The sequence below is a fragment of the Takifugu flavidus genome, unplaced genomic scaffold (assembly GCF_003711565.1).
Source record: "Takifugu flavidus isolate HTHZ2018 unplaced genomic scaffold, ASM371156v2 ctg528, whole genome shotgun sequence".
Lineage (NCBI taxonomy): Eukaryota > Metazoa > Chordata > Actinopteri > Tetraodontiformes > Tetraodontidae > Takifugu > Takifugu flavidus.
The window spans coordinates 1-12664 of record NW_026622143.1 but is presented as its reverse complement, the minus strand read 5'-3'; the positions used below and the strand labels follow the sequence as shown (position 1 = coordinate 12664).

Here is a 12664-nt window from a genome sequence, read left to right as displayed (position 1 = left end):
CCTTTAGCAGGACCACCATCTACCCCAAATCTTATCAAATGTCTTCAGATCTTAACTTCTTTCAGCCTTCATTTCATGATGTAAAATGTGACCTTTCACCCTGCAGGTGTCCACATGCTACCCATCATGCACTTTGTCTGGTCTCATTGCCAATTGCGCCTTCAAGAACCACTCCTGGGTTCCCCTCTTGCCTCCCAACATCACCCGCCTCTTTCTCAACACGAACCGCATCGGGGAGATCAACAGAACCTCCCTCAGGCTGTACCAGGAGTTGGAGAAGCTGGATCTGGGGCATCAGCAGGTGCCACTGGTCATACGGAGCAACGCCTTCCTCCGCAGAGGAAGCTGCAAGTCCTGGTGCTCGGGTACAACAGAGGCCTTCAGCTGGAGCCCAGAGCCTTTGCAGGGCTCTTCAGGCTCCAGCAGCTCTTCTTGGATTATTGCGGTTTAACAGAATCTGTACTGGCAGAAAGCTACCTGGCGCCACTCCTGTCTCTACAAGAGCTGGACCTCTATGGTAATCAGATATCAACACTGCGTCCGGGGCTGTTCTTCTCACAACTCACTTATTTTACTGAGCTGAATCTGGACTTAAACCCCATTGAAAGACTGTGTGAGAGCGATCTGGTGGGTTTCCAAGGGAAGTCCTTTCACCGCCTCAGTCTCAACTCAGCTCATTTATACAAAATGAACGACGCCACCTTTGACTGGGAGCAGTGTGGGGAACCCCTTCAGACGGATGGCTTTCAGAACGCTGGACCTATCCAGCACTGGCTTCAACTTGAACACGCTGCGTCGGTTTCTCAAAGCAATCGAGGGTACTTTGATTAATCATCTCATAATCTCCAGCAACATGGGCAAAGGCTTTTCACACAACAACCTGCCAGATCCCAACGAGGACACATTTGAAGGCCTTGTCAGCAGCGGGATTCATACCATGGACCTGTCGGGAAATTGGATATATGTTCTGAAGAGTGCCGTGTTCCGACCTCTGAGGAACGTGGTGATTCTGGATGTCTCTAGAAACAAAGTCGGCCAGATTCAGACGAACGCCTTCAACGGGCTCCAGGGTCATTTACGCCTGCTCAACCTGTCTTTCAACCTGCTGGGAGATCTCTACGCGATACATTCGGAAGCCTGTCGGAGCTCAGGGTGTTGGATCTGTCTTACAACCACATTGGCGCACTGGGTTCCAAAGCCTTCAGTGGCCTTCCTGAACTACGAGGATTATACCTGACAGGGAACTCGCTCCGGAAGCTCGGCTCTCCCGCATCTTTACCAAAGTTAGAGTTCCTACTGTTGGGGGACAACAAGTTGGACTCTCTGTACAGTGTCATGGACCTGGCTGCGAACAGCACCTACATGGACGTCAGAGACAACAGACTGAACAACTTGGAGGATGTCTACATGCTTATAACTGATTTTCATCGTCTTGAGACTTTAATGTTTGGCGGGAACTTGATCAAGTGGTGCACCCTGAATCGGAAATGGGCAGTCCCCATTAATGGCACCTTGAAAGTGTTGGATGTCCACGACAGCTGCCTGCAGAAGGTCTGGATGGAGGGAAAGTGCCTCGATTTGTTCGATCACCTCTGCAATCTGCGCGGTCTGAATTTAAGCTTCAACTCCCTGGAAAGTCTCCCACAGGGAATTTTCGCCGGCCTGAGCTCGGTCCATGAGATCGACCTCTCCTTCAACGCTTTAACGTATCTGCAGTCGGACGTCTTTCCCACCAGTCTGGCCATTCTCCACATTTTGGGGAACTTCCTGGCATCCCCGGACCCTGGGATTTTCCAAACGCTGATCCTCCTCGACCTCGAAGGAAATCGCTTCCACTGCGACTGCCATCTGCAGGCCTTCCTGGCGTGGCTCAACGCCACCAATGTGACCCACCTGAGCCCAGTGGCGGAGTACAGATGTGCGTTTCCAGCAGCTCTCCAGAACCTGCCCCTGCTGAATTACTCCAGGACCGTTGAAGCCTGCGAGGTAGATGATGAGGAATCCACCCGCGGACTCAGGTTTGCGCTCTTCGTCTTCACAGCTGGCCTTGTCATCACGGCCATCCTCTGTGGGGCCGCGTACGCGCGTCTCCGAGGGCGCATTTTTGTTGCCTATAAAAAGATCGTGAGAAAGGTTCTGGACGCCCCCAAACCACCGGCGATCACGGACGAGCAGCCGTACGACGTCTTCCTGTGCTTCAGCAGCAAAGACTACAGGTGGGTGGAGGCTGCTGTGCTGAAGAAGCTGGACAGCCAGCTGTCGGACAACACCTTCCGCTGCTGTTTGGAGGCCAGAGACTTCCTGCCCGGCGAGGACCATCTCTCCAACATCAGAGACGCCATCTGGGGCAGCCGCAAGACTTTGTGTGTCGTGTCTAAGGAGTTCCTGAAAGGTGCAGCGATTGGTTTGCTGTCAGATTGCAGAATGAGTCCTATTAACTGATATTAGAAACCACACAGCAGCAACATTAAATGTTGTATTTATTTCTTCACACTTTAGGTGATGGATTAATCATCTAATCATAGTAATTGTTCCTCTCTTCAGATGGCTGGTGTTTGGAGGCATTCTCACTGGCTCAAGGTCGCATGTTGGAGGAGCTGACCAATATTCTGGTTATGGTGGTGGTTGGAAAAGTGCGTTTTCCATTTTCATTCCCTCAGTCGTTGTCTTAATTTTTATTAGCTACTCACATTTAAACCGAAATCGATTAAAGCTTCTTTCCAGAAATAAAACCCCAAAACGCCAGAAAACCAGTTTCCATCCGCTGGATCAGTTAACTGTAAACCACTACTCACCTCTCGCCACTAGGTGTCAGGCTTTCCGCATCTCAATGCGTTTCTTAAGCTCTTCTTGTGCACATCTCGCCTGTAGGTGGCGCACTATCAACTGATGAGGTGTAACGCAGTCAGGGCGTTTGTCCAGAGGCGACAGTACCTGACTTGGCCGGAGGATCCTCAGGACCTGGACTGGTTCTATGAGCAGCTCGTCTCGCTGCTGCTCAAAGACACGAAAGTGAAAACGTTTGCCGAGGGCAAAGAGGAGGCAGAGAGCATCCAGCTTCAGGGCATCAGAGCGCCGCAACTCTGAGCGAGAGCTGCTCAACTCCATCAGCCGGTGACACGTAAGAGACATAATTGTCATTTTCTCTCACGAGTTGTCACAAAGAAAATGATTCTTGGATCATGTGAAAGATAACTGACTGAAAAAACCAAAACAAACTTCCATGAAGTGGAGATGTGAAATATTTAAGCTTTCATATGTCCTAAATTGGTGTCACAGACTGGTGGACTCTCTCCTGCAGCAGCTTTGCTCAGCGTCCTGCCTGCTGGACTGGAAGATGACAGAGGTCAGCGCTGACTGAAAACAGGAAGCTACTGGGCAGAGGAACAGCTTCCGTCGTGTTGGCCCCGCCGCCAGCGTCCTCCTGGTCTTTATGAGCCAGCTGTTGTGAACATTAGAGCCGGTCTGCAGGCTCCTTCATCTTATACACTGTGGACAGTCCATTAATCTGGACACATTTGTCTGCCCTCCCTCCACCACATGCTTCTTATACACCAGTCCGACTGTCCTGGTGCGGCCGGTGGGCACATGTTAAAGAGATTATCGGCCAATTAAAAATCAATTTATCTTCAAAACCACTTTTTAACTAGTAAAACAAAACAAAAAAACGATATGCAATACAAATTGTAAATAAACTATTTTCCTTTCCTCTCACTTGGAATTTGACTTTTATTTTCCGTTCCACTAAAAATATTTAGTACCTTTTTAGATGTGCAGCTTTTCTAGTTTAATATACAGCAGCCTGGATACTAGATGCTGTTTTATATTCAGTACATTTATAGCCAGAAAATGAACCCAGAACCTTCAATGTTTTGGTTCCTCAACTCGTCTGTGACATGATTATTTTTTTAATATGAGGCACTAGAATGGACATCCATCTGTCCATCAACACCAACAAGAAAATGACATTTATGGCTAAAGTGCACCTGTGAAGCTATCACGCTACAGCAGAAAGCTTTGGTGTGTTCGGTTGACTTCACCACTTTGTTCCCCCGAAAAAAGATGGGCTTGATGTTAAAAAAAAGAAACCCTGTCTTACTTCCATAAATCTGAAGTCCAGCGCCTCAGCTAAAATCTAATTTGAAAAGTGGAAGCAAATGTTTGCCTTGTAAACAAGCGGTGCAGCTCGGCAGCGTCTTCAGTTATTTCAGGCCTGCAGATTAAAGTCAGCAAAGGTACACAAGCTGTGGAGTTTCTCCATCACGGGGAAATGTAATAAAGCCCCCCCCCAAGGCCAGAGCTAATATTTGACCTCTTTTTAGGTAAATATAATTACAGGGATGCTCACGCAAGTCTGAGGAGAAGAGAGGTGTGGGGGTTCCCTGACAGTGATGGAGGAGGTCGGAGGTCAACACACGCTGAGCTGGGAGCCAAAAATAGGAAGGTTCCTTCCTCACATGAAGCATCAAGCGAGTCCTCTGTGCCAGCGTCTCTGGCGTCATGTGTTTTTAAGGGTTTGTTTGTTTGTGGCAGTTTGTTCTGGGGTTTAGGAGGTGTGACGGGGACAAGGGGGGAGAGAAAGAGCAAAGCATGATGGGACTTTTCCTCCCATTAGCCTGTCTGCGGTGAAATGTTTTCAGAGCAGAGGAGTCAGCCCTCTGTTTGCGCCACAGAAACTTCATGTGTGATGCATTCAGTAGTGGAGAAGCCAAGATGTGGATTATGTTTGGTAGTCGGTCTGTCCGCCGTCAGCTCGACCACGAAGACGACAAACGAGGCAGCTGCCCTAACAAAGTGGGGTTAAATTTACTGTGGTGACAGTCAAAGTGCCCCAGTTAAGGTCCTCGAGCAGCAGAAATAGCAGCAATTTATCATGCAACTTTCCCAAGTTGGGATAAAAACCAAGGATTTGACCAGAAAAGTCAGAAGTCACTATTATAGTGGGCCGATGGAGGCGTGGCGTGGCGTGGCGTGGCTGACGCCGACAGACCGACCAAAACAACACCCGAGCTCTGCACAACTGGGAACAAACTCTACAAACTACACGGTCATTTAATCCACTGTTATTGCAAACACAATAGCTGCAGCTGCTTTAAAGCATCAGCCGCTTCGCCACTCATTAAACACGTCCGTCGGTCGCTGCCGCGCGTCAGTGCACGGTCGGCCATGTTTAGAAGGAAAGGAAACAGAATCTAAGCTCATTTAAAACCACAGGAAGGCAACCAGTTAAAAAAGAGGACATTTTAATCATGTGGTGGTGAGCCGAACACGTGGAGAATTGATCACGCTTCAAAATGTGGCACGTTGGTGCTGATGAGGCTGCTGGGGATTCAGCCCAGCACAGGGGTTAAGTAGTCCCACTCCGATACCTTCAATTTAAGGTGAAAGCACTTTTAATGGCACCAAAATTACATACGTTCAATGCACGTTTCACTGTAAAAATCAAACACAATGTGGCTCACAAAGCCTGGGGGACGACAGGTGGACAAGATATTCTGTATCTCCATGCTCTTTTCTGAGGCACTTGGTCAACAAAGGCCTTTCTTGAGTGCACAGGTGACGTGTTGCTTCTTTTTTCTGGACATCAGCTGCTTGATGTGGACAAAAAACTCTTCCTAAAATGTGACTTTCTCAACACAGGCTCTCAGGCGAGTGGGTGGTGTTTATTGCAATAGGAGGCACGCTGGTGTCGCTTTTTGGCACGTTAAACTCTGAAGTGGAGCTGCATTTCATTTTCAACGTCCTGTTGTAACAGTAGAGTCTCTTTGGCGAGGCGCACAACGCCCGCTCTCTTTTGGGGCTCTGCCGACACGGACGGAGGCTTTCCTCCGGTGTGAGGGGAACGCTGGCCAGCTTCTCCTGGCTGCCGGGGGTCTGAGCGTCCCCCTGCGTTGCTGTCTGTGTGGTGGCGGGTGCTGGGGTACCTCCGGAACAAGGCTCACTGTCTTTTGCCGTCTGTCTTTCGACACCGGCTGATTGAGCTGCGCCTGACGTGGGGGAGGGGTGTTGAGTCTGGGGTCGTTTCGGGGATGGGGGCTTGAGGTTTTGACTCCCGTCTGGGCTTGAGCGGCCCGTGTCGTGTCTCTGACAGTCCGCTGCTCCCGCGATGGCTGAGGAGGGGCTTCTGTCCGGGCTCTGAGCTGTGAATCTGGGTTCTCCGGATGAACCAGCCTGCTGGCTCGCAGTGTGGGCGCAGTAATTCCTGAGATGGCAGCTGTGGGGGGCTCCTTGCCTTGGAGTCGCAAGTCTTCCCTGGGAGTGGTGGTGGTGGGAATGGGCAGGGGAGCAGTGGACATAGTGCATGTGGCAGTCCATGTGGGTGTACACTGGGTCCAGATTTGTAGTTAGCAAGCCTGCCTTTTGTTTATTACTGGTGTTTGTCGATCGGGGGAAGAGCTGCGGAGTGTCAGGGTCCTGTGGGGTCGGAGCACAGGGGTGGGGGGCCCAGTCTTGATGCAGGTGAGGAGGCGGCGGGTCCCCACACGTACAGTTGGTGGTTTGAGGAGACCGGCAGCGCAGTGGCGGGCCGAGCGGGACCATAACGCCATTGTCCGTGCTGTTTCTGCCGGCCTCAGGTTTGCTCTTACCTTGGGGGCTGGAATAAGAGCCCATGTGGTGGAGAGAAGAGATCCCATTACAGGGCTGGCTGCACGCCTCCTGCTCTTCCTTGGGTTTATCCTCAATTTTCTGATCGGAGGCCAGCGGCTCTAATTCATAATGCTCCGCCTCACCCCCCCTCCGTAGGAGCCCTTCTTGAGAGGACGGGCCTGCTGGTGTAACCTCAGAGAAGACCTGACACTGCAGCTGTTTGGGCAGCGGGATCTGGCCACAGTTGCCCTGGGGCCCCAGACAACGACACATGCACTGAAAGAAGAAGGTGGCGAAGGCCCAGCTGATGCACATGATCAGCATCATGAACGTGCCCAGCTGAGTGTAGGCCAACACGGTCGAGGGCATCATCATGGCGCCCGCAACGAAGGTGGTCAGCGCTGCCATGGCGATGGCAGAGCCCATGCGGCTGAGAGAGAAAATGACCTTTCCTTCACGGTCGGGCTCCGGAGCAAGTCGGTAGGCCACGCCATAGTGGACGGCAAAGTCCACCGACAATCCTACCGCCACCGAAATGGTGACGGACTCCAAAACATTCATCTCCCAGCCGAGGAGCACCAAGGACCCCACAGTGACAAATATGGTTCCTGCGATTGACAGAATGGCGTAGAGGCTGATGATGACGTTCCAGGTGGTTAACAGCATGACACTGAATGCCACCGCCACTGACAGTGCCATGGCAACCAGGGTACCACCAGACAAACTGTCCTGAAGGTCATAAAACTCCAGGCTGCTGATGAACCAGCCGTGACTGAGGCCGGCGGGGGCATGTCGCAACTCCTCTGTGATCCAGGCATCCACCTGCAACAGCGACAACCATTAATCTCACAAAACGTACCGCAGCAGAAGCAGCGTGCAAGCACGTGACAGGCCCTACTTCACTGTAGAACTGGAACATCTTCTCATAAGCCAGCGTGAAGAGATAAGTACTCTGGAACTCCAACACTATAGCTCTGATGGTGTCGTTGATGTCAAATCGGGGTCCGGGGGTGCGGCTGACCAGGTGGTAGGTCGTACTCCGGTCCAGCTCCATGATGGCTCTCTTAATGCACAGCTCGAAGACATCCTGCTTGTAGGGGAAGGTGGACTGGCTGCAGCAGGGGTAGACGGACGCCTCCTCACAGTCCTGGTTCTCCATCCACTGTTGAAATTGTGAGGATGAAACAGGTGCCAAGTGCACTTATAGATGCAGAAGGTTCATGTTCATACTGTTCACAATCCTACTCAGAAACAAAACCACATCATAAACCATGTTACTGGAACAGGTGGGACCACAACAGGTTACACCCCCACGGGTCTGGATGGCCATTATTCAGTCAAACATCTGCTCTCCACAGCGTTCAATGGTCCACATGAGACAGCATCTACCGGTATTTGACGTGGATCTGTAACAGTTGCAATACTGACCTGTTTGAAGGTCTCAATGAAGCAGCTGGTGAAATCCTGCTCCTCTGACTGGAAGACAAAACTCTGGTTTCTCAGCTTCTGGCAAAAGTTGAGGATCCACAGCTGAGCTGCTGGGCTGGCGATGTTGAAACTGCTGTCCAGCATCAGCTTCCCCTTGTTTTTTGGATTCAGGGGGTCCCCATTGTCCACGGGCATCACGCCCCAGATGATGGTGATGGGCATGTGCAGCTCCTCGCCGTGATGGAACCTCTCGAACATGAACAGCTTCTTGAATTCTGCATCGTAGCGCTCGAAGGGGTGAGAGGATCGGAACACCTGGAACTCCGCCAACTCCAGAGAGGGAAGCTTCATCTTTGGGTTGATGCAGACCACGTAGGCCCCACCCACAGTGATGGCAAGAAACCAGAGGAGCCAAAGGTAGCGCAGTTTGATGACGATGCAGGGAAGCACCTTCTCGAAGAAAATCCTCGATGTTTCCGAGAGTGCGAACAGGCATTTGCTCACCTTCTGGCAAAGACCAGCCAAAAAGGTGCAGGCACAGTAACCTCGCTCCTGGTGTGGCGGCTTGGAGCAGGGCAACAGATTAGGGAGGTAGCGTTCATGTAGCACCACTACAGCCGGGAGCCACGTCACCATCAGAATGTAGTTCACCAATATGGCCGTGCCGGCGTAGACGCCAAAACAGCGAATGGCGGTGATGTTGCTGACATAGTTGGCATAAAAAGCGGCAGCGGTGGTGAAGCTGGTTACAAACATGGACAACGCAGCGTGCTGAAGGGACACGCCCACCGTCTCCGACAGCTCAGCGTGAGGCTTGTCAAACTTGGTGTAATTCCAAACGTCGCAGAGCACGAAGGCGTCGTCGGCGCCGATGCCGACCACGATGATGAGGGCTGTGAGATTCATGAAGGGGAAGAACTCGAAGTTGAAGACCATTCGGTAGAGAAAGTAAGAGACAATCAGTGAGCTGATGATGGCTATTATTGTCATGAGGGTGATAAAAACAGAGCGCGTGTACACACACATGACCAGCAGGACGATCATTATGGCAATGGCAGGGTACACAGTGTCTGTGAGGAGGTAGTCCTGAAACAGATCGTGCTTGATGCCAAACTCGATCCCCGTCACCGTGGTGACGCCGTCGGAGGAGTTCCAGTTCTCGAAATTATCCAGATAAATGTTCATCATGGATTTCCCTTTCTCTGTGGGCGAGAAGAGCATGCTATGTTTGAGCACGGGTGGAGGAGATTCCAGGCTCTTTGGACTCAGGAAGTCTTTGTCCACCAGGAAGTGGAGGATCTGATAGACGGCGTTGTACTTGGTGCACTTTCTGGGCACATTAGCGCACTTGAGTTGGTCTTTGCGTCTCAGGGTCATGTCCCAGCAGTCGGGGCCCAGGGTGCCGTTGTGGTAGTATTTAGCACATGAGCGCAGAATCTTGAGGATGTGCGACACATCCCGCTCGGTGATCTTCTGACAGGATGACCTGTTGGTCAGCACGGCAACGTAGTTCCCGATTGTCCAGCTGGGACAGCAGGAAGCGTCACTGGTGCGCTGACAAAGACTCCAGTAGTCACGGTGGGAACGGGGGGAACGCACCTGAGAAGGGAGAAACACCAGAACAACATCACTAACCCATCGGGTCACACATCGCCTTACGCTCTCCGGCCAACATACCCTGCTGTTGTCCAGGTTGCACATAGATTTAATGGCCTGAATGCTCCAAAGGTTCTTCCCTTCGGCCGACGTGAACACCAGCCTGGAGTACCTTTGTCCTGCATAACGGCAGAGGCTTTATTACTTGGACGGCAAACACAGCCACGACTGCTTCCTTGTCGCTCTCCATTTTGCATTTTGGGGATCATTTCTCCAGAAAAAGGTTTTACCTGGAACGTCACAAAAGAACTCTTTACTGAAGTCCCACTCGGCCTGCCGTTTGTCCCGGTCATGATGGTCCTCGGGCCACCTCGGCTCTTGGTGACTGCGGGACAGCCAAATGTTATAAGTATTAGCATCAATCAAAAGTGAATGTGTTTATTTTGTCACACTCGATGGCAGCGGTGGAAAACTCCATAATTCTTTTTAACATTATGTGTAACTTTTGCTTGATCATGTTGGGAAAACTGAGTCATTACAATTTGCTAAATCCTGTAAAGGCGGGAGGCTTAAAATGGGACAGAGTAGCAGCGTCATCCAAGAAGGAACAATGAATGACTGTTGCCCTACGTATAAAGGGAGAAATGTCTCCGGCTCTACAGCCGAAATCTTGACATGATCCAAAGTGAAGGAAGCAGACCTTGATGCTTAATAATGGCCGAAGCCGCAGTAATCACTGTTGCCCCTAAAACAGACGAATGGCTCGTACAACTAGCATACTGGTATCATTAGGATAATAATCATAATCGCAGCTCTGATTGAACTGGGTCCAGCCAGGATGTGGGGGTGGGCGGTGGTGATGGCAGTGTTGGGGCAACATGGTTCTGGCATTTGTATGTTATGTGTTTGTGACGCAGAGATGATGTGTAAGGCGGTGCAGAGTAATCAGGGAGGATTTTAAAGACAGATAAGATGAGGCAGCTGACAGCTCACACTAGGAACCTCGGTGCAGAATTACATGTGAGGATGGACGAGCAGAGTGAGACAGAATGGAGAACGACGACAGAGAGGCTGCAGCTAAAATAAGTCCTTTTCTAATCACTGACTGCAATCTTGACAAATTTTAACCACGACCACATGATGAAAGGATGAAAGGATGACTGAGCTGGGACACAGCTGCTATTGTTGCATGGATATGGTAATAAGACCATGACGCAACAGGAAAAAGGTGAATTTAATGATATATGCTTGTTGTGATATGAGGGAGAAAACAGGCCTTAACAATGAGAAATATCCAGACAGACACACGGAGGAGTGAACTGGCGCTGACAGTCGGGCCTCGTGCACCGACACAGTTCTACATCGTTCCCCTTTTCTTTCAAGAGGCGATTCAGGCACGTCAGCGGGCCCATTGGCAGCATCGTTCAAAGCCTCTGCTTCCCACTCTGTCATCAAGGTTACCCCCTCCACTGCCCCCCAACTCCTCAGTGACGCAAATGTTAGACCACAACACAGCTTGTTGTGGAGAGATGTTACTGCAGTAGTCACCTTCATGTGATTTGAAGATGGAAATGTGTGTCTTTGAGATTTTTAGAGGTGTTGAACCATTTGTTCAGTATCCTCCAATTAGCTGCTCACTACAGTGATGCCGTAAGAATGAAAAAGTACGTTCGGTAGGATAATAGGTGAGTGTAAAGTACTTTTTGGCCTGCTCATCTGCATATTGAAGGGGGGGTAGTTGGCCAGTGTTGCTTTGTAGCCTGTGTTTTTCAACATGTTGTTCCACGTGACCAGTCGCTGACCAATGGCTGTTCCCCGAGGCTCAAAACCCTTTTGGGAAGGAAGAAAGCAACAATGAGCGGAACAAGTTGTCATAAGGAAAGGGAGAAAAAGCAGCTTCTGTTTGAAAGCATGAACTGAAATCAATCGAAGACCTAAAGAAGATTGTTGTGTTTCCTGTCAGAGGCAGCCACATCACACACCATTCTTTCAATATCTGTTATTGTGACAGTTATGCAGCAGAAAAGGCAACGAGGGTCGGTACTCACCCTCAGTGGGTCTGAGAAGTCAGGCAGGTCAGGTACCAGGATGCCTACCAGCGCACACACCACAATCAGCACGGTGCACACCCCCAGGACCACCACGGGCCAGTCAGCTATCAGCTCTGCATAGCTGGAAACATCAATTGATTATCTAATTAATTTTACTGTGATGACAGTTAATGTTGCCACTAAGGTACAAATGTGTTGTTTTCCTAATTAAGAAAGGCCCAGTTTAATGTCACTGGTCTCTGTGGAAGCTCACTAGTTTTACCACATGCAACATTCAAACTGGCTTTGAAATAGAAGCTGACATTTACACCAAATAAGACGTTCAGGTGACTGACAGGAGCCTAAATGTGATTCTTTCAATCAGAGTTACATCGAGCAGACGGAAAGGGGGAAAATCCAGACAAGAGAAAGAGATGGAAACTGTACTTTGGCTTTACTTCAGGAATTAACGTGTTTAGTAACAGATTTAGTTGGTGTCTCTGGTCTTTTTTTCCATCCCAAGCAAACCCCATGAACACTAAATCTTTCTGAAAGCGCTGAAGAGCCTCCGTCCTCTATTAAATGGTCTTGAGGATTAGGTCTGAGACAGGAGAGTTATGAAGAGCTGAGCAGCTCCAGGAGAAGCCAGGTACAGGAGGAAAATGGAGAAAGAGACACCCAGCTCCCGGTGATAGCTCTCATGACTCACTACAGAGGAATGGACGTAAAGATGGAGGGATGGCGGAAATAAAGGAGGGCCAGGAGACTGAGGAGCAGCCTTCAAAACCAGAGCATCAACACAGCAGTGTCTCTGGCAGGCCTTACCTTCTGGGGAAGCGAAAGGGCCTTGTGTGGCTGAAAAACAAAAAGGGAAAGATAAATCAGGTTTTTATTTTGAAGTCAAAGCAACATCATGTCCACAAGAGATAGAGGTTTTTCAGAGAGGATGTCTTTCATTTAGAATCACAGTTTTCCTCACAGCAGCAGCTACAGCAACAGCCGCAGCACCAGCCACAGCAGCT

General features: G+C 50.2%; 2 protein-coding genes across 2 annotated transcripts; one reads left to right on the top strand and one right to left on the bottom strand.

Annotated features, from left to right (window-relative positions):
• The first annotated feature begins 15 nt into the window (after positions 1–15).
• On the top strand, positions 16–3714 carry LOC130520791 (toll-like receptor 5). The gene is given in 6 exon segments (XM_057024525.1): positions 16–720; positions 722–1121; positions 1124–2392; positions 2545–2633; positions 2872–3121; positions 3280–3714. Coding segments are annotated over 5 exon segments (2580 nt in total). The 5' UTR covers positions 16–114; the 3' UTR covers positions 3088–3121; positions 3280–3714.
• Positions 3715–5375: 1661 nt separating this feature from the next.
• LOC130520790 (protein dispatched homolog 1-like) lies at positions 5376–12497 on the bottom strand (the record flags this gene model as incomplete). Its single annotated transcript, XM_057024524.1, is given in 9 exon segments — positions 5376–7410; positions 7487–7750; positions 8017–9615; positions 9694–9791; positions 9903–9997; positions 11313–11344; positions 11347–11442; positions 11661–11784; positions 12468–12497. Coding segments are annotated over 9 exon segments (4117 nt in total), but the record flags the coding sequence as incomplete, so codon positions are not given.
• Positions 12498–12664: the final 167 nt, after the last annotated feature.